This window comes from Canis lupus, chromosome 7, assembly GCF_048164855.1.
Source record: "Canis lupus baileyi chromosome 7, mCanLup2.hap1, whole genome shotgun sequence".
NCBI lineage: Eukaryota > Metazoa > Chordata > Mammalia > Carnivora > Canidae > Canis > Canis lupus.
The window spans coordinates 71,197,969-71,219,898 of NC_132844.1; the positions used below are offsets into that span (position 1 = coordinate 71,197,969).

The 21,930-nt window shown below is 44.7% G+C and overlaps 1 protein-coding gene across 3 annotated transcripts in view; it reads right to left on the reverse strand.

Annotated features, from left to right (window-relative positions):
• The window catches only part of C2 (complement C2), a 41,515-nt gene that overhangs the window by 10,107 nt on the left and 9,478 nt on the right, over positions 1–21,930 (reverse strand). Inside the window, exons 3-5 of one of the 3 annotated variants that reach the window (XM_072833630.1) lie at positions 2,987–3,106; positions 991–1,197; positions 267–452 (exon numbers count right to left, since the gene is read on the reverse strand). In XM_072833630.1, the coding sequence (XP_072689731.1) occupies positions 267–452; positions 991–1,197; positions 2,987–3,106 (513 nt within the window). Of the gene's footprint in view, positions 1–266; positions 453–990; positions 1,198–1,340; positions 1,486–2,986; positions 3,107–21,930 lie in introns of those variants that run through there. The other 2 variants (XM_072833629.1, XM_072833631.1) reach the window with 2 other exon arrangements.

Genomic DNA, 21,930 nt, shown 5'->3' on the forward strand with positions numbered 1-21,930 from the left:
CAATCTTGCTTTGAGGCATTGGGAAAAGCTAGACAGACTGTGTGGAGGCCTTACGTTGGATCTGAAACTTAGCAGCAACTGCCTCGGCCAGCTCCTGTAGGTTGGTGATGTGGGACCTGTAGACCTCAACTAACCAAAATCCAGGAATATTATTTTGGCATCAGAACACCAGGCCCCTGTCCCCACACAGGCCCCATGAGCACACATCTGAGTCCAAGGTTCCCGGGTGACCCCCGCCCCTGCAGCTATGAGGGCAGGGCACTCACCACCATTGTCACACACGGCCGTCTCCCCATCCCACATGCCATTAGGGCGACACTGCCGCACAGCCGAGCCCCGCAAGGTGAAGCCATCCTCACACTGGAAGCTCAGGTTGCTGCCCACAGGGTGGGACCCCAGCCTCGGGGTGAACATACCATTCTCAAAGGAAACAGGAGCTGGACAGCGAACATCTGGAGGGAGAGAAGGGGATGAGACTACACGGATGGATGGAAAACACCTGGGATGGTAAGGTTTGGCGTGGATGCATGGGAGTCACCAACTGATTGTCAAAATATTGGGTTGCTGCTTGTGGCAATCACTGCTTGTGGCAATTGGTCGAATATTGGCAATTTCACACTGTTCAACCTATCAGACTGATAAATAACCACATCTCTCAGCACCCTGAGGGCCATGGACACCTCAACCTCTCCCCTGAGTTCCTCAAATACCCCCTGAATGGACACTAAAGGGTAACATTTGGCATCGGGAGACTCCAGCACCCATTCTGAATGGTCAGTATTCTGTAGTCAATTGTTAAATGTTAAAAAAAATATCACCCCGTGTATTTTTTTAAATTTCCATTAAGGCCTTTCTCTAATGCCTTGCTATGGACAATGGACATTTTCTCATTATTTTGAAAAGCCCTATGGAAAAACAGCTTGGCCACCCCTGGCACACCATGTAGTCAGGTTCAGCCCCACCCTGAGCAAAGCCCACAGAGAGCCTCACGTTTGCAGACCGCCTTTGTGAGCTGGGTGGATCTCAGGGTCTGCCACTGTCCATTGCTCTTGCACAGCCGTGATGCTGGGGATGGGTAGCGGCCCAGGGGACAGGAGTAGGTGAGGACACTCCCAGGGGCCCAGCCATGGCTGAGGGTAAAAGTGCCACCGGAGATATTCACGTTCTGAGGGCAGGAGGGAGCGGCTGCAGCCAAGCCTGTGAGCATGACACACAACACAGTAGTGGAGAAAAGATGAGAACAGAAAAGCCAGAGAAATTGGCATTTACAAGAGGGAACCCAAGGTGGGCAGTACAGGCCTTTTCCACAGGACTCCAGCATCCCTCTCCCCTGCTCCTACCTGGGTATAAGGGCAACAGGCAAAGGAGAGCCATCAGTGGGTCCATGGTATCCACCTTGGGGCAGAGAGAGGCAGAAAGCCGGCAGAGGGAAAAGGTCATCTGACTTCCCGAAACCCAGAGCTGACTCAGCAGCTGCTTCATTTGCTGCCAGAGAAGAAAAACTAGGGAGCCGCAGGGGGGATGTGCTCTTGGCAGGAAAAAAATAATCAGAGACTGGAGGCTGAGCTGAGAGGATGAAGCCCTTGTCCAGTTCTCTAACCCCACATATCCTAGTCAGTTGCTCTGTACCATAGGCTTTCCATACTGCTCTCAGTCTCTACCCCCCTACACACACACACACACACACACACACACACACACACATGCTCTTGCATGTATAGTCTAAAGCACACAAACCCAAAACCATCCAAGATATTGCAAAATCATTTATTTAAGTAAAGTTTCAGTTTTCTCTTAGGTGTTGCCAAGTGAACTTTATTTCCTGAGATCCTGGGATAGTATTGTCTTCTTGAACATAAACCTGCAAGAGATTGGGGCTAATTTTCTTAGGAATTCTTGCTAAATAGGAAGAATCACAATCTTTTTATTCCTTGCAACCCTTCCCCAGAAAGAATCTAAAGACAAAAACGAAATCAACACTTAGTTTTGGAGTCTGGAAAATGTTTAAAACACTTTTGTGGAAAGTCCGGTAGAAAAATTCCCAGCCCATAAAATAAATAAGTCTGGGATTGGTTTACCCAAAGGAACAAAAGTATTTTTGGATTTTGGATGTGCCTTTTTTTTTTTCCTTCTTTTTTTAATTTTAATTCAATTAATTGACATATACTGTATTATTAGTTTCAGAGGTACAGTTCAATGATTGATCAGTCTTATATAACACCCAGTGCTCATCAAGTGCCCTTCTTAATGCCTATCACCCAGTTACCCTATGCCCCCACCACCATCCCTCCAGCAACCCTCAGTTTATTTCCTATGATTAAGAGCCTTTTATGGTTTGTCTCCCTCTCTGATTTCATCTTGTTTTATTTTTCCCTCCCTTCCCCTATGCTCCTCTGTTTTGTTTCTTAAATTCCACATATAAGCGAAATCATGATAATTGTCTTTCTCTGATTGACTTATCTTACTTAGCATAATACCCTCAGTTCCATCTACATCATTGCAAATAGCAAGAATTCATTTTTGATGGCTGAGTAATATTCCATTGTATATTTAAACCACATCTTTATCCATTCATTGGTCAATGGACATCTGGGCTCTTTCCATAATTTGGCTACTGTGGACATTGCTGCTATAAACATTGGGGTACAGGTGACCCTTCAGATCACTACATTTCTATCTTTGGGATAAATCCCCAGTGCTGCAATTGCTGGGTCATAGGGTAGCTCTATTTTCAACTTTTCAAGGAACCTCCATACTGTGTTCCAGAGTGGCTGCACCAGCTTGCATTCCCACTAATCGTGTATGAGGGCTCCCCTTTCTCTGCAACCTCACCAACATCTGTTGTTTCCTGGCTTGTTATCTTAATCATTCTGAGCAGTGTGAAGTGGTATTGCATTTCGGTTTTGATTTGTGATCATTTAAGTTTGTGAAAACTCTTTCAAATTATGAATAACTTCTTAATAACACATATGCAAAGTGTGCCCACCTTGGATGAAACTGACAATGCAGGAAGACCATGACACCCTTGGTGTTGGGGGTCCCAGAGGTGCTGTGTGGCAGAGTTGCTGGTGCCTTCCCGGCACATAGTATCTGTGCTCTCTCCCTCCTACAGAAAGATGTTTAGTGAGACACACAGTCACCCAGCTAAAGACTACATTTCCCAGCTACCCTTGCAGCTAAATAATGGGTGACTTGGTTCTGGCCAACAGGAATTGAGTAGAACTGATACATGTAACTTCCAAGTTACATGTATTCCAAAATTAAATGTGTCCTCCCCTTTCCATGGGCTAAAATAGAAATCTGATGGTAATTCAAAAGCAACATCCTGAGGATGACAGAGCAAGCAGACAGAGGAGCCTGGATCCCTGACACTGTTGATGCCATATCAGCCCTGTCTACCTACTCAGATTGTTACCAGAGAGAAACTATCTTAAGGGTGGTGGATATTTTTTTTTAATTTTTATTTATTTATGATAGTCACACAGAGAGAGAGAGAGAGAGAGAGGCAGAGACACAGGCAGAGGGAGAAGCAGGCTCCATGCACCGGGAGCCCGACGTGGGATTCGATCCCGGGTCTCCAGGATCGCGCCCTGGGCCAAAGGCAGGCGCCAAACCGCTGCGCCACCCAGGGATCCCAAGGGTGGTGGATATTAAGGATGTTCACAAATATTCTGGCTTTGTCTCCCTTTGGTCACATAGTAAGATTGAGCTTCCTTATCTACTTGCACTGGCCAATGAAATGTAAGTGACGTGTACTGTTTCCAGATGGAAGCTTCATGAGCCAATGCAGTCCTCACCATGCTCTTCCCCCAGTATGGCAACATTTGAGATGCTGGCTGCTCCATCGTCTTACATTCCTGAGAGACACCAAAAGCAGAACCTCTGCTGATCCTCACAGGATATGTATGTAATATGAGCGAGGAAAAAAGAACCAGAAATCTTTGTTTTAATCTATTACATCACCACTGCTGTTGGAAAAAAGTAAATGCCACCCAAAATATAGAGGATTTAAAAAATGATTTATTCCTTCTCATGCATTAGCCTGGTGGTTCTTCTGCTGCTCTTGCCTGGGCTCACTCAGGCAGCTGCACTCAACTGAGGGCTGAGTTCAGCAGGAGAAGTCAGACACCGGGAGTTCTCTGTCCCATGGTCTTTCATCCCTAGCCTTGCATAAGCAGCCTCAGGAAAGCATTCTAAGAGATCCAAAGCAAAGCTGCATGGTCTCTTGAGCCCTATCTTCAGAAATCACATAACATCACTTCCATCATGTTCTATTGGTGACAGCAAATCAAAGGGCCGCCCAGACTTAAGGGTGGGGGAAACCCAACCTCACGATGGGAAGACTGGCAAAGTCATACTGCAAAGAGGCATCCACACTAGTATAGGAGAGATTTCTGCCCATATTTTGAAAAACACCTATGGCAACCAAGATTTGGGAGTTGTCATCAGAACATAATGAATCTTTGCCTGGCTAAATACTTAAACCACTGAGTTTTAAAGCCCTTCTTTAGATCACTGCTACAAACTAAATTGTATCACCCCAAAATTCACATACCGAAGCCCTAACCCCCAATGTGACTGTATTTGAAGATGATAGGGCATATTAAGAGGTAATTAAGGTTAAATGAGGTCATAAGAGTGGGGCATTGATCCAATAGGATAAGTGTCCATAAAAGACAGCAGAACACGCTTGCCTGTGCACACACACACACTCTCTCTCTCTCTGTCTCTCTCCCTCCCCAACACACCTCCCTCCTATCCCCATCCCTGTGCATCATAGAGGAAAGCCCAGGTGAGGATGGTATTTGTAAGCCAGGAAGAAAGTCCTCCCCAGAAACCAAACATGCTGGCACCCTGATCTCAGACATCCAGCCCCCAGAACTGTAAGATAACACATTTCTGTTGTTTAAGCCACCCAGTGCAGGTGTTTTGTTATGGCAGCCCAGTACATTCATATATACGCCCAGTACATATGTAAAAGCCATCTTTAAAAGAGGGGGTGACTTTCTTTTGTGAGTTTCTCCCAGCACTTGTCGAGTTAGAAAACTTAGCAGTCTGTCAGAATCCATTCCCCCTTCTTCCTTAAGTATTAAAACTTCCAAGTTGAGATGCCTGGGTGGCTTACTGGTTGAACATCTGCCTTTGGCTCAGGTCATGATCCCGGGGTCCTGGGATTGAGTCCTACATCAGGTTCCCCCAAGGGAGCCTGCTTCTCCCTCTGCCTATGTCTCTACCTCTCTCTGTGTGTTTCTCATGAATAAAATAAATAAACTCTTTAAAAAATAATGAAAATAAATAAAACTTCCAAGTTTTCCACTGGGCCCATGGGGTATGCTCTTAAAGGGGTGTACACCTCAATTTTTCTTCTCCCCTTCCCACTGGCTGGAGTGCAGATACACTGGTGGAAGACAAAATAGTCACCCTAGACCACAAGATGGAAGTCACATGTTGATGATGACAAACAAAATTAAAGAAGCCCCGCTCCCTAATCCTGCAGGGCTATCATAACTGCCCTGGATGGTTTAAGCTCAGCCCATTTAAGCCACTGTTATTTTAGCCCGAGTTTTAGCAGCCAAACATGTATCTAACTAATACATTTAGTTAGCCAGAAATCAGTATGAAAGCCGAAGGCAACACCCACAGACATATACTCATCAGGGTCTAATGTAAGTTGCTGTGATAAAGACAATCACAAATGCAGTGAATTAAATAAGGCAGAAGTTTGCATCTCTCACAAATAGGACCCTCAGCATGAGCAGGCAGGGCTAATATGGCAAAGGTGGCCCTGGCTGGCCGGGCACAGTTGCTCATCAGCATCACTGAGGACCCCAGGCTCCTTCCATCTGCCGTGCCATTGAGAATCACCCTAGTCTGCATGGTCGAAAGAAGTCTCCATCAAGTCTGCATTCCAGTCCCTCTTTTGCTCATATTCTGTTGGCAAAGACTTTGTTATATGACAGGCTGGGAAATGTGGTCTCTAGTTTGCCTACCGCATACACAGCTAGAACTCTAATACCATATTAGAAAGTTTTGGGAGACAAAAATGCACAAAAGAGAGGAGATCAGCTGCACACGGAAATGCTACATTGCATAATGGCAAATCAAGGTGAACAAAGACATGGGTCACTGGAGTTGGGTAACTGTTCCAAGTCTCCATCAGGCCCAGTCCAGAGTGGAAGGACCATGACCTGAGAGGCTCTGGGCCTGAAGACACCAGATCTTTATTCCCCTCTTTAGGCTCCTAAGTTGATTTTTAGTAGACTCCCATTGGGTGAAGGTGACCTTGGCTAGTCTATTTTTAGCATCATTATAAAGCCTGGTGCAATGTTTTCACTCCAGATGGAAGGAAGGAGGTAAATAATGCTTAAAAGGACAGCCCCTCCACTCCTGCCAGTGTCTTTCCTCTTGCCCAATTTCTTCTCAACAATTCAAAGCTTCTAATACATACTCCCAGGGGATCAATTCTAAAGAGAAAAAAGCAACACACCATACTTTGCAACTCGTCCCCTAGTCACACGTTAAAAAAAAGAAGTGATGACATGATGGCCTCTCAGGAGGCCTTACTATTCTCATGGGAAAGTCAGTTCCTTGAAAATTTCATATGAGGAGCCCTTGGGTGGCTCAATCAGTTAGGCATCTGCTCTTTCAAGCTGAGGTCATGATCTCAGGGTCCTGGGATGGGTCCTGCATGAGGCTCCCTACTCAGAGGGGAGTCTGCTTCTCCCTCTCCCTCTGCCCCTTCCCCTATCCCACTCATGCTCTCTCTCTCAAATAAATAAATAAAATCTTTTTAAAAAATCATACGAAAAATGATCGGCCTGTGAGACAGGCAGGGCCATTGTAGTATGGTCTCCTTTCAGCCACAGTCTATTCCTTGTCCAATCTGAGCACTTAGCATGGATCTAACTAACGTCTTAGAATCTGCCACCCTCAACCTCCCTTGGCAACTGCAGGGCCGATTCCCATTTTCAGATCATCCCCTGGTTTTGGAAACTAACTGGTTCGTACTGTGTGATTTTAGTTATGGATTCAATATTACTCAACGCACTTCTTTATGTTTGTAGGAAATCTGTTCTTGCATCACTCACATCCTTTGGGATGGCCCCTGGAGAGGGCCATCGACTTCCAATAGCAATGTCTCTATCTCTTTTTCTGAAGGTTTCTCTAGTGTCCTGCTCCACCTACGCACAGAAACCTGGGAATGCCAGAGAATTAAGCCCCTCCCCCCCGCCGAAAGCAGGCTTCAATCTGTGACTGCGAGGAGTGGGCATATAAATATCCCAGCTTATTCACTCTCCACCACGGGACAACTCTGACGTTCTGCACCCCAGGGTTCTCCAGGGTCCTCAGTGGAGCTAATCTCCACTCATCCACAGTGGTGAATTTGCTTGATGACACACCTTTTATGGACTACCTTCCTTCCCCATCCCACTTTCCCAGTCCATACCCATGTTTCCTGGCACCACCTCTCAAATGCACTATTTGCCTTTGAATCCTTGTCTCACAGGCTGCTTCTGGAAGAAGACTTCTTATGAACAGGAACTGTTACATGACAGACACTATTCTAAACCCTTTATATGTAAGGGCTTACTTAACCCTCACAAAAAGCCTATGACACAGGTTTTGTCATTGCCCCCAGTATACATAGGGGAAGCAGAGGCACAGAAATGTTCAATGCCTTGCCTCAGATTCACACGGGTGTTAAGTAGCAGAGCCAGGATTCAAACCCAGGCAGCAGGGCTCCTGAGTCCACACTCAGAGGCTGATGCATTAGTGCATCTTCTTACATCTTCTCTGAAGAGGCTTTTCTGAGCTTCCTGAGTTCCCCTCCAGTCCCAGGTCCCCACTCACCCCCTTGCACTGGGCCTTCCTGAGCCCTCCTTCCCCTGGACCCTGGCCTCTTGTTGTCCCCTTTCCTGTGACACCTTCTCCATTCTTCTCCAATCCCTCATCCTTCAGGAAGTTCTCTTCAGTTCTCCAGATTCCTACAGGGCACACACAGGATGTGCTGCCTTCTAGTTCTAGTTCTTTGTGTCCTTATCTCAACCTCCCTGACAAAGGATCCAGGAGTTTCTGTTGAAACAATGAGCTCCATGAGTAAGATCAAGGCTTATGGTTATTATACCACAGGAGAACCCCTCCCCAGTCTTATTCTCACTCCAACTAAACAGCATCCTTTAGATTAGCAACAGAAGTGTCTTTGGTGTTCAGTCCTTCCACTTTTTTTTTTTAAGATTTTATTTATTTATTTGACAAAGAGAACACAAGTAGGGGGAGCAGCAGAGAGAGGAGAAGCAGGCTCCCCACTGAGCAGGGAGCCCGATGCACAGCTCCATCCTGGGACCCTGGGATCATAACTTGAGCTGAATGCAGACGCTGAGCCACCCAGGCACCCCTTCTTTTTTTTTCCTTTAAGTTTTATCTATTTAAGTAATCTCTCCCCTAATGTGGGGCTTGACCTCATGACCCTGAGATCATGCTCCTTTGACTGAGCCAGCCAGGTGCTCCCTTCCACTTCTTTTTAAAAAAATATGTTTACATAAGGTTAGACCTCACCCACTTCCTCTGAAACAGGTCGCTGTTAGAGCTCTAGGTACACACCACCCCCATCCTACCATGCACTAACGTACTTATGTTGAACTAATTGCCCAACTATAACCTTGAGAAACCTTTATATAAATCACCCTGAGGAAAGGGTTATGCCCAGTCCCTAGCTCTCCCCCATCCCAAGGCTCTTCCAGGCCCTTGAACCCCAGAGGCCAACTTGCAAGCCTGGACTCTGGATCAGGACATGGAACCTCCTCTTCTCACCCATCTATTGCATAAACAATTCCTGAGAATTAAGCAAAGTAAGGACCTCCCAAGAAACTGAAGGCCTGCCTATGACCTCCCATATGGGGCCATAAATCCTTCAAATGGAAACTCAGTCCCTGGAAACGGCCAAGCTTGAGGTATACCAGTGTGTCTGTCTGCTCGCCACACAGCTCCTACCTCACCTCTGTCCATCCCATCCCTCCAAAGTCTCCCAGTACTACGTGGCCGGTGATGCATATATTATTCCCTCTCCCCTATTTCTTGCCACCTATGGGGAGGCTGTCCTGTGTAGCCCAGGTAAGAGGGTGGTGACCATGACTCATGTACTCAGAGGTCCCCTGGAAATGGCAAGAGGCAAGATGGCCTCAGGCTATACCTCCCTGGATCCCTCTCACCACCTTCATCCTCCAGGTCTGGACTTACTTTTGGTGGGAGGGGTGACCTAACCATCCCTCCTCTGCCCTTTCATTCAAAATGCATCTTAGGGGTGCCTGGCTAGCTCAAATATAGAACATGTGACTCCTGATCTCAGGGTTGTGAGTTTGAGCCTCATGTTCGGTGTAGAGTTTATTTTTTTTTTCTTTTTTTTTTTAATTTTTTTTTTAAATTTATTTATGATAGTCACAGAGAGAGAGAGAGAGAGGCAGAGACACAGGCAGAGGGAGAAGCAGGCTCCATGCACCGGGAGCCCGACGTGGGATTCGATCCCGGGTCTCCAGGATCGCGCCCTGGGCCAAAGGCAGGCGCCAAACCGCTGCGCCACCCAGGGATCCCTAGAGTTTACTTTAAAAAAAAATTTTTTTTAGGGCAGCCCAGATGGCTCAGCGGTTTAGCGCCGCCTTCAGTCCAGGGCCTGATCCTGGAGACCCAGGATCGAGTCCCACATCAGGCTCCCTGCATGGAGCCTGCTTCTCCCTCTGCCTGTGTCTCTGCCTTCCTCTCTCTCTGTGTGTGTCTCTCATGAATGAATAAATAAAATCTTTTTAAAAAAATTTTTTTAATTAAAAAAAATGCCTCTCTAATGTTTTCCTCCATGGCCTGGGAATTGTGTGTAGGGGAAGATGATTCATCTCCTTTCCTCTTACTAACTCCCTCCCACCTTTGAGAGGTGGTGAACTCAAAGTAGGGCTGTCTCCTGCCCCTACCCTCAACACTGCCAAGGGGCAGGGAGAGACCTTTCCAGTATAGAAGGGACATACATTCATGCTTTGCTTTTCTACCAGACTCAAATGAAAGGTCATGCTCCAGTAGAACCCTTTGTGCCCAGACATCTGGCCCCGGCTGTAGTGTGGCAGAAGAAATTCAGGCTTTGACTAAAGACAGCCTAGAATCTCAGGTTTGGCTTGGCAAATTTATTAGCTGTTTCACAGCCTTACTTATCCTGTTTTGTCACCTGTCACACATGGAGCCAACAGCAAAATACACTCCTCTTAAAGTTATCTGTGAGAATTAAATTAGGACTATAAGAACGAAATGTTCTTTTCTCTTACAGGTGTGGAAGAGTGGTGTACAAAGATACTCACTACAGCATTCATCACTATTGTGAGCAAATGTTTGGAAATAACCCAAGTCATTTAGCAGAGGAGTAACACAGAGTACCTTATAGTTTGGACAGTGGAATGCTATGCAGCCTCTGAAAGTTTAAGGCTTATGCATGTATGAGGTGCAATGTCTCAAGATACTATCCGTAATATAATATATACTTTGTAACTAAATGGACATTTGAAACCATGTGTGTGGTCTATTGCCAATTATGCAGAAAAATGGGGAGAAAGAAGATGTAGCAACATACGCTCCTTATATATATACAATTTCTCCAGAAAGGCACACAAAATTTGGATAAGAGAGTTGTCTTTGAGGGCTAGAAAATGGGATGTGGGGCAAGGAGAGAGACTTACTCTTCTCAAAATCCCCTTTATTTCTCTTTGCACTTTTGTTGGGTATGTGTGGTACATATTCAAACAGATGGAGAGAGGGGATCCCTGGGTGGCTCAGCGGTTTGGCACCTGCCTTTGGCCCAGGGCGCGATCCTGGAGTCCCATTTAAAAAAAAAAAAAAAAAAAACGAGAAAGAAATTTAAAATGTTTCACTACCAAAAAAAATCGACTAAACACAAAAGAAGACAGTAATGAAAGAAATGAAGGACAAATAAAATTACAAGGCATATAGAAAAGAAGTAGCAAAACGACAGGAGTAAGTCCCTCCTTGTCATAATTACTTTATTTTTTTTAAGATTTTATTTATTTATTCATGAGAGTCACAGAGAAAGAGAGAGAGAGGCAGAGACACAGGCAGAGAGAGGAAGAAGCAGGCTCCATGCAGGGAGCCTGACACGGGACTCAATCCCGGGTGTCCAGGATCACGCCCTGGACTGCAGGTGGCGCTAAACAGCCGAGTGACCCGGGCTGCCCCCGTAATTACTTTAAATGTATATGGATTAAACTCTCCAATCAAGATACAGAGATGGGCAGACTGGATACAAAAAAATACATGACCTAACTATATGCTGTCTACAAGAGACTCACTTGAGATCCAAAGACCTCAAATAGATTGAAAGTGAAAGGATGAAAATGGATACTCCATGCAAACAGTAACCAAAAGAAAGGATAAGTATGCCAATGTCAGACAGAATAGACTTTAAATTTAAAAGTTCACAAGAGACAAAGAGGGACATTATATATTAATACAAGGTTCAATGCAGCAAGGATACATAACAATTATAACATTTTCACATCTAATTACAGACCGTCAAAATATATGAGGCAAAATGGGTCAGAATCGAAGAAGAGAGAAATAGACAGGTCTTACAACCATGCTTGGAGATGTCAATACCCCATTCTCTTTTTTTTTTTTTCTAAAATTTTTATTTATTTATGATAGTCACAGAGAGAGAGAGAGAGAGAGAGAGAGAGAGGCAGAGACACAGGCAGAGGGAGAAGCAGGCTCCATGCACTGGGAGCCCAACATGGGACTCGATCCCTGGTCTCCAGGATCGTGCCCTGGGCCAAAGGCAGGCGCTAAACCACTGCGCCACCCAGGGATCTCCCCCCCCCCCACTTCTCTTTTTTAAAATGTTTTATTTAAATTCAGTTTGCCAACATATAGGTTAACACCCATTGCAATACCCCATTCTTAATGCACAGACAACCAGGGGTGCCTGAGTGGTTCAATCAGTTGAACATCCAACTCTTTTTTTTTTTCCTAAAGATTTTATTTATTCATGAGAGACACAGAATGAGAAAGGCAGAGACATAGGCAGAGAGAAAAGCAGGCTCCATGCAGGGAGCCCCATGTGAGACTTGATCCAGGGACTCCAGAATCATGCCCTGAGCCAAAGGCAGACACTCAACCGCTGAGCCACCCAGGCGTCCGGAACATCCAACTCTTGATCTCAGCTCAGATCTTAATCTCAGCGTCGTTGAGTTTGAAACCTACATTGGGCTCCATCCCCAGCATGGAGCCCACTTAAAACAAACAAACGATGAACAGAACAACCAGACAAAAAAGGAAATGAAGATATAGAGGACTTAACACAATAAGACAAATAGATCTAACAGATGTGTACAGAACACTACCAGGCAGCAAAAGCACACACATCCTTCTCCAGTGCACGTGGGACATTTTCCAGGATACACCATGTGTTAAGCCATAAATAAGATCTCTGCAGATTTCGACGGGATTGAGTCCCACGTCGGGCTCCCTGCATGGAGCCTGCTTTTCCCTCTGCCTGTGTCTCTGCCTCTCTCTCTCTCATGAATAAATAAATAAATCTTTAAAAAAAAATTCTCCAGTGGGAGGCGGAGGCCTGATGAAGCATGGCTGGCAAACTGTTGAAAATTGTTGAAGCTGGGTCATCTGTGTATTCTACCTATTTTTGTGTCTGTTTGAAAGTTTCCTTAATAAAAAGTTAAAGTAGGGGTGCCTGGGTGGCTCAGTGGGTTAAGGGTCTGCCTTCAGCTCAAGTCATGATCTCAGGGCCCTGGGATCAAGCCCATGTCAGGCAGGGAGTCTGCTTCTCCCTCGCCCTCTCTCCCTCCCCTTGCTCATGCTCCCTGTCTCTCCAAATAAATAAATAGTCTTTTTAAAAAATGTTTAAAAAGGGATCCCTGGGTGGCACAGCGGTTTAGCACCACCACCTTCCGCCCAGGGCGCGATCCTGGAGACCCGGGATTGAATCCCACGTCGGGCTCCTGGTGCATGGAGCCTGCTTCTCCCTCTGCCTATGTCTCTGCCTCTCTCTCTCTCTCTCTGTCTGTGTGTGACTATCATAAATAAAAAAAAATAAAAATAAATAAAAAGAAAAATGTTTAAAAAGGGCAACCCAGGTGGCTCCGCGGTTTAGCGCTGCCTTCAGCCCAGGGTGTGAACCTGGAGACCCGGGATCGAGTCCCACATCGGGTTCCCTGCATGGAGCCTGCTTCTCCCTCTGCCTGTGTCTCTGCCTCTCTCTGTGTGTGTGTGTGTCACATGAATAAATAAATAAGATCTTTTTAAAAAATAATATAAAATGTTTAAAAAATAAAAAGTTAAAATATAAAAAATTTCAACCCCCTTTGACCATTAAGTAAGATCAGACAAATAAAAAGACTAGACAAGGCACAAAGACCCTGCCACACACAACAGGTGCTGTCAAAAACATCAAACGAATAAATAATAAAAATATCAAACGAATAAATGATAAAGCTCGGGGAACGTAAGTACCAAATCATCTTGCAAGTTACACCTACCGCGGAAATCAATAAATGAGCCATTTATACATGAGTCTTTCATGAGCGTTGTTAGCATGAGTCAGTCCTCTGGAGCCCCATCATAACTGTATTTTTATTTATTTATTTATTTATTTTATTTTTTTATTTTTATTTTTTTTTTTAATTTTTATTTATTTATGATAGTCACACACAGAGAGAGAGAGAGAGAGAGGCAGAGACACAGGCAGAGGGAGAAGCAGGCTCCATGCACCGGGAGCCCGACGTGGGATTCGATCCCGGGTCTCCAGGATCACGGCCTGGGCCAAAGGCAGGCGCCAAACCGCTGCACCACCCAGGGATCCCATAACTGTATTTTTAAAATCCCACTTCTGAGATAGACCGTTTGGAAAAATGACCAGATGAAAGGAAAGCCACTCCATCAGAGCCACCTATTATTCTTGCTCTGGTGACTTGCTACCATCTTTCTATAAATCACTATAAAATCTACGCCAGGAAGGTTGCTGTACTGAATGAGGGAAAGGCCCATAAATTAGCACCTAGCACAGCAAGTGACAGAAAGCAGTAATTTAGGAAACATGAGGTCCCCTGGGGCATTCATTTCCTGTGCCCTGTATCCTCTGTGCCACTCTCTGATTTCAGCAGTGGCTGGCGTGGACAGTTCTTTGGAGCTCAGACTCACCTTGTGCTAAATCCCGGCCTTTCCCGGAGCCTCAGTGACAAGTGGGCAAACACAGGGGGAAAGGCCAGGGATCTAATGTCCCAGAGTCAACCTGCCACTCATCAGAGAACGGAAATTGGTGGCTAAATACTCCTGCCTCCAATGTCCTTCCAATGGGCAATTTCTGGAGACCTTCTGTTTCCCTCCTCAGAAAATTCCAGTGGAGTCACATTCCCATCGAGCACAATAGCCAATCATCCTAAATTGGCTTTTCCTTCTTCCCAAAATCACACTGCCTTACTTCTGCATTCTAGAATCATTTAAATTAACTGCCTAAACCCACATCTCAGACTCTGCTTTCAGGGACACGCAAATTAAGACTGTCGCTGTCATACTTGCCTCTCCCATGACCCATTGCTCTTCTTTCATGGGTTTTCCCCAACCAACATGCCAGCCAAACCCAGACTATAACATGAACATGGAGAATTACAATCCATTGGTTTATGGGTCTCTGCCCATTGCTGGAGCGCAAACTGCTCAAGGGCAGGGACCCTGTGATGACTTGGCATCGCTGGTGTCCAGTGGAAGAGATGGAAGCAGGTAAGCACTGCACCAAGCCACAGTAGTCATTGAGGCTGTTCTCCAATTTTCCTATTTTTTGCCTTCTTCCAGGCACTTGGTATTGAATTTCTCAGCACTCTTGAAGTTAGGCATAGCCACATGGCATGCTGTCACCAATGAAATGTGAGCAGAAGCCACATGGGTTGTTTTTTCTAGGCAGAAGTGCTAATTGCCAATGCGACATGAGATATTCTGGTGCCCTCTTTTGGTGGAGCCTTCTTTAACCTGGATCCCCAAGTGATTCTGATGACCAGAGAGGCCCCCACCACCACCGTGCTGACTCACTGACAGGTAGCATCAGTGAGTAATAAACAGGCATGGGGAACTACTGATTGTGGTGCTATTTGTTACTGCAGCATTTGCTTAGCCACTCTGACCGATACAAGCTGAGATAAGGATGCATCTAGAGTTCACAGACACACAGAGAGGAGGGTATCAGATCTCTCAGAGGCTCAGAAAGGCTCCATATGGGAACCGGAAATAAGCTTTAAAAGATGAATATTTAAGCACCCGACAAGGAAGAGAGAGGACAGCCCAGGCAAAGCAATCTGTGTAGGGAAAGGCTTGGAGTCTGGAACCCTGGAAGAAGGTAAGAGAACTGCAGGTAAGTTAGGAAGGGTTAGGGTGGGAGAGGGAAGAGGAGGCCACAGAAAGATGAGACGGGGAAGGAGTCTGCCCTACTCAGGAGCCAGGGTGGCAGTCTAAAAGGCAATTAGGTATACAACATTGTAGGCAGGGGAGTGATATGATTTCATCTGCATCTCAAATATATTATATTGGAAACAGTGTGGAAGGTGAATTGGAAGACCAGTTAGGAGACTATTTTAATCCTTGCAAGAGACCAGGGGCTACATGGATGCAAAGCAGTGGGGAAGGAAAGCCCAGACAAGTGTTGAGGGGCAGACTCCGGAGACCCTCTGTGCTGTCCGCTGGGCTCTCCCGACACCTGGGCTGCCCACATCTCAGCACTTGCCCCAGCATCCTCTGGTTGCTTACTTATTACCTGTAGTCATCTTGAGTGTAGGAAACGTATTTTTCTTTCCTTCTTTTTTTTTTTTTAATCAATTAACATTTTATTATTCAATTTAAAAGGCAGTGAAGTATTAGAGAGGTTTTAGCTTCCTGGGAAACCAACAAGAGCAGCAAAATGTGTCCAATAAGCGGATATGCATTTTTAGCTTTTAAAAAATAGGTTTTTCTTCAAGAGTTATATTTGAAAGGACAGTTTTCTGTATTAAAATGATTGTTTGGGGCACCTGAGTGGCTCAGCGGTTGAGCAACTGCCTTTGGCTCAGAGTGTGATCCTGGGGTCCTGGGATTGAGTCCCACATCGGGTTCCCTGCAGGGAGCCTGCTTCTCCCTCTGCCTGTGTCTCTGCCTCTCTCTGTGTGTCTCTCATGGATAAATAAATAAAATCGTTTTAAAAAATAAAATGATTGTTCACTATTAAATCTATTTTTTATTTCTTTAAAAAAAAACTTTTTTTGAGGTAAAATACACATAAAATTTACCATCGTAACGATTTTCTTTGGGGGGTGGGTCAGAAAGAGAATCTTTTTTTTTTTTTTTTTTTTTTTTCAGAAAGAGAATCTTAAGCAGGTTCCACGAGATCACCACCTGAGCTGAAATCAAGAATCAGGTGCTTAATCAGGAGGGCCACCCAGACACCCCTCTGCCGCTCATCTTAACCATTTTCAAGTGCACAGTTCAGTGATATTAAACACATTCAAAATTTTGTGCAACCATGACCACTCTCCATCTCCATAACTCATTCTGTCTTATAAAACTGAAACCCTGTACCCATTAAACATCCCCCTACCCCCAGCCCTGGCCACCACCCTTCTGCTTTCTATTTCTAGGATTTGGAGTGCTCCAAGTATCTCATATAAATGGAATCATACAGTATTTGTCCTTTTGTGTCTGGCTTATTTTCCTTAGCACAAGGTCCATAAGTTTCATCTGTGCCATAGCATGTGTCAGAATCTCCATCCTTCTTAAGACCAAGTAATATTCTATTGTATGTGTATCCATATCTTGCTCATCCACTCATCTGCTGATGGGCACTTGGGTTATTTTCTGTGTTAGCTCCTATAATGTTGCTGTGAATATGGTTGTACAAATATCTCTGAGACCCTGCTTTCAGTTCTTTTGGATGTGTGCCCAGACATGGAGTTTCTGAATCATACAGTAATTCTATTTTTAATTTTTTTTTGAGGAACCACCATAGTGTTTTCGGTGCCTTTTCGTATTCCCATCAACAAGGCTTTCAGTTTCTCCACACCCTCAGCAAATGTCTCTTACTCTTCTTTGAGCCACAGCACTGGCTCCGCATTGGCACATTGTGGGAACTCATATATTTATTAAATGGATGGGCAAGGGATTTGGTGGCTGAGTATATATGAAGGATGAAGAGCCAAGAGAAGTCCATATTGAATCCCAAGTTTTTAGCTTGGGTGATGGAATGGATAGAGGCACCTAAATGGAGAAACAGGTTTGGGGAGAAAAAGAATAGACTCTATCCAGGATATACTGTGTTTTAACTACCTCTAGAACATTCAGGAGGAGACAGATATCCTAGACCAGACACAAGAGGCAAGTCTGGTGGGAGTCTGTATCAGTCATTGTTCCCCAGAGAAGCAGAAACATAAATACAAAGAGATTGGGGCACCTGGGTGGCTCAGTTTGTTAAGCATCTGCCTTCAGCTCAGGTCCTAATCACAGGGTCCTGGGATCAAGCACAGCATCATCAAGCACCGCATCAAGTTCCCTGCTCAGCATGGAGCCAGCTTCTCCCTCTCCCTCTGCCCCTCCCTTCCCCTGCTTGTGCTCTCACTCGCTCTCTCTCTCATTCTCTCTCAAATAAATAAAATCTTTTTTTTTTTTTTTTTTTTTCAAATAAATAAAATCTTTAAAAATAAATACATACATACAAAGAGATTGATTTTAAGGAATTGACTCATGCAATTGTGGAGGCTGCCAGGTCCAAAATCCACAGGCAGACAGGAGGTTGGGAAGAGTTGATGTTGTGGGTTGGGTTTTTTTAAAGATTTTATTTATTTTTTCATGAGAGACACAGAGAGAGGCAGAGACATAGGCAGAGGGAGAAGCAGACTTCCTGTGGTGAACCCAGTGCGGGACTCGATCCCAGGACCCCAGGATCACGACCTGAGCCAGAGGCAGGCGCTCAACCACTGAGCCACCCAGAGGCCCCAGATGTTGTGGTCTTGAGTTCGAATTTGTACCGCAGACTGGCAGGATGGGAACTGAAGCAAGATTTCTGTTATAGTCTTGAGTTTCTCTGGGAATCCTCAGTTTTTGCTCCTAAGGCCTTCAACTGATTGGATGAGGTCCACCCACATTATCCAGGAAAATCTCCTTTACTTAGAATTCAGCTGGGGCGCCTGGGTGGCTCAGCGGTTGAACATCTGCCTTTGGCTGAGGTCATTATCCTGGGGTCCTGGGGTCAAGTCCCGCATCAGGCTCCTCAAGGTGAGCCTGCTTTCCCCCCACGCCCCGCCTATGTCTCTGCCTCTCTCTGTGTGTCTTTCCTGAATAAATGAATAAAATCTTAAAAAAAAAATAGAATTCAACTGCGTGTAGATGGTAATCATAGCTACAAAAACACCTTCCAAGAAACATCCAGATTAGTGTTTAACTGAACGACTGATACTACAGTCCACCCAAGGTGACACATAAAACTAGCCACCACAGTCCTCCAGGTAATAACCAACCTCTTAAAAGCACAAGCTATCGCCCAGGGAGAACAAGGAGAATAAGAGGCCAAGGACACCAACAGTTAACAGATGGACAAAGGAAGAGAGTGAGGGGTTGCAGAGCAGCCTGAGGTTGTAGGAAGGGAAGCTCAAAGAAAGGTGTCACAGAAACCAGGGAAAGGCAGTGTATCAAACAAGCGCTGTCAAATGTGCCACCAGCTTCAGAAAGCTCAAGCGAGGCAAGTGCTGGAAACCAGAAACCTTTAGTGACCTTTCACAAGCAGCAGCTGGTCCACTGCCATTCAGAGTGTAAATTGGTACAACTACTTCAGAAGATCCTTCGGCATTGGGCAGGGGAGTAGAACATGTGAAGATGCCATCACCCAGAAGTTCCACTAGTAGGAATACAGCAGTAACCCTGCTATCCACAGCAGCGCCCTCCTATCCACGGTAGTACCTCCCTTATCCAAAGCAGCACCCCTATATCCAGGGCCATACCCCGTTATCAGCGGCAGTCACTTGCAGTTAACCTCAGTGTGAAAGCAGATGATCCTACTTCTGACGGATCAAGTGGATCAAGTCAACGGGAGCCTAATGCCAGGCATTCATCTCCCTTTATCTCTCAAATAGGCCGTTTATCATCTCAGGTCATCACAAGGAGAGTGAGTACAGCACAATAAGAAATTTGAAAGAGACCACATTCATATAGCTTTTGTATAGTATATTGTTAGCACTTTTCTGTTTTGTTCTGTTACTCTTTTTAATTTCTTACTGTGCTTAATTTATAAATTCAACTTTATCATAGGTGTGTATGTATTGAAACAAGTAGCCATATGGGATTCAGAAAATCCATAGTGTCAGGCATCCACTGAAGGTCTTGGAACATATCCCCCACCGATAAAGGGGGCCTACTGTGTATGGATGTTTGCTACTCAAAGTGTGGTCCACAGACCAGCTGCACTGGCCTCACTGGGAGCTTGTGGAAATGCAGAACCTCAGGCATCATCCAGACCTACAAGCTCAGCATCTGCACTTGAACTAATCTTCAGATGATTCACATGCACAATGAAGTGTGAGAAGCACTTCCTCTTCACTCTTTTGCTCGTGTTTTTAAAAATTCGCAAACCATATAGGCACTCCTTGCACATTTTTATACTACTACCTAAAATGTTCCTGAAATGTTTAAGTCATTGCAAAAAGATGCAATTTCCAGTGTGTTGTAAATATTGACTTTTTTTAAAAGAATATTTTATTTATTTATTCATGAGATACACAGAGACATAGGCAGAGGGAGAAGCAGGCTCCCTGCAGGAAGCCTGAGGCGGGACTCGATCTCAGGAACTGGGGATCACAACCTGAGCTGAAGGCAGATGCTCAACCACTGAGCCACCCAGGTCCCCAACACTGACCTTTTTAAAAAGTGGTATTTCACTCTTAACGACACCCTCTCTGATTCATTAAAAAGCCCATGACCACTCTCTTCTGTAACAGTCAGAAACTTGGGGATCCCTGGGTGGCTCAGTGGTTTGGTGCCTGCCTCTGGCCCAGGGCGTGATCCTGGAGTCCCGGGATCAAGTCCCACGTCGAGCTCCCTGCATGGAGCCTACTTCTCCCTCTGCCTGTGTCTCTGCCTCTCTCTGTCTCTCATGAATAAATAAATATTTTAAAAAACAAAACAAAACAGAAAAAGTCAGAAACTTGACATGTTCCATTTCTTCTGAATTCATATTTTCCCTTTCTACCCACCAAAATGTTATCTCAATAAAATATGGCTTAGGTTTGAAAGTCTTCTATTCTCTGCAACGAAAATATGTATATAGATTAAAATTGAATTTATGGGTGCCTGGCTGGCTTGGATGGGAGAGTAAGCAAGTCTTGATCTTGAGGCTGTGGGTTCAAGTCCCACACCGGGTATAGGTTTACTTAAAATAAATAAACTTTTTTAAAAATTGAATTTTTAGATGTACCCTGGTGGCTTAGTTCATTAAACATCGGATTCTTCATCTCAGCTCAGGTCTTGATCTCAGGGTCACATGAGTTTAAGCCCCATATTGGGCTCCACACTGGGCAGGGAGCCTACTTTAAAAAAAAGAGGGATCCCTGGGTGGCGCAGCGGTTTGGCGCCTGCCTTTGGCCCAGGGCGCGATCCTGGAGACCCAGGATCGAGTCCCATGTTGGGCTCCCAGTGCATGGAGCCTGCTTCTCCCTCGGCCTATGTCTCTGCCTCTCTCTCTCTCTCTCTCTGATGACTATCATAAATAAATAAAAATTGAAAAAAAATTTTTTTTAAATAATAAAAAAAATAATAAAATAAAAAATAAAAAAAAGAATTGAGGGATGCCTCAGTGGCTCAGCGGTTGAGCGTCTGCCTTCGGCTCAGGGCATGATCCCGGAGTTGCGGGATCAAATCCCACATCAAGCTCCTTGCGTAGAGCTTGCTTCTGTCTCTGCCTCTCTTTCTCTCTGTCATGAATAAATTTTTAGGGCAGCCCCGGTGGCCCAGCGGTTTAGTGCCCCCTTCAGCCCAGGGTGTGACCAAAGGGAGGCGCTCAACCACTGAGCCACCCAGGCGTCCCTGTGATATTTTTCTTAAAAAGAAGTACGATTCTAAATAAGATGGTTAGGTCACTTTCTTTTCAATTAGTTCATGTATTTATGGGTGAATGTTATTTATTGCTAGAATTAGGATTCAGTATGAATTCTATTCCTATTTTTCATTTTTGTAGATGTACGAACCAAAAATTTTGTTCCCATAAATATGTAGATGTAAATGGAAGAAGGTTTGTCATAGCAATGTCAATAAATTCTTTGAAATTATATACCAAAAGACAGTGACTTATCAAAACTCAATCAGCTGTTTTCTTCAACAAATGGTGCTGGAAAAACTGGATATCCACATGCAAAAGAAAAAAAATAAAATCCCTACCTCACACTATATACAAAAATTAACTCAAAATGGTTCAACAACCTAACTATATGAGCTTAAGCTGTAAAATGGTTAGAAGGAAACATGAGTAAATCTTCACAACCTTGGATTTGGTGATTTTTGTTTGTTTATTTTTCTAGTAATCTCCACACCCAATGTGGAGCTTGAACTCATGGCCCTTAGATAAAGAGTCACACACTCTTCTGACTGAGCCTGCCAGGTGCAGTCATCCCTTGGGGATGGTTTCTTAGATATGGACACCAAAAGCACAAACAACAAAAGAAAAAAATAAATAAATTAGACCTCACCAAAATTTAAAATATTTGTACACCTAAAGACTTTATTACCTTTTTTTTTTTTGTAAGCTCTACATCCAACACACAGCTTGAACTCACAACCCCCAAGAGTCGCACACTCTGCAATCTGAGCCAGCCAGGTGTCCCAATCTAAAGACATTTTATCAAGAAAGTGAAAAAGACAACCTATAGA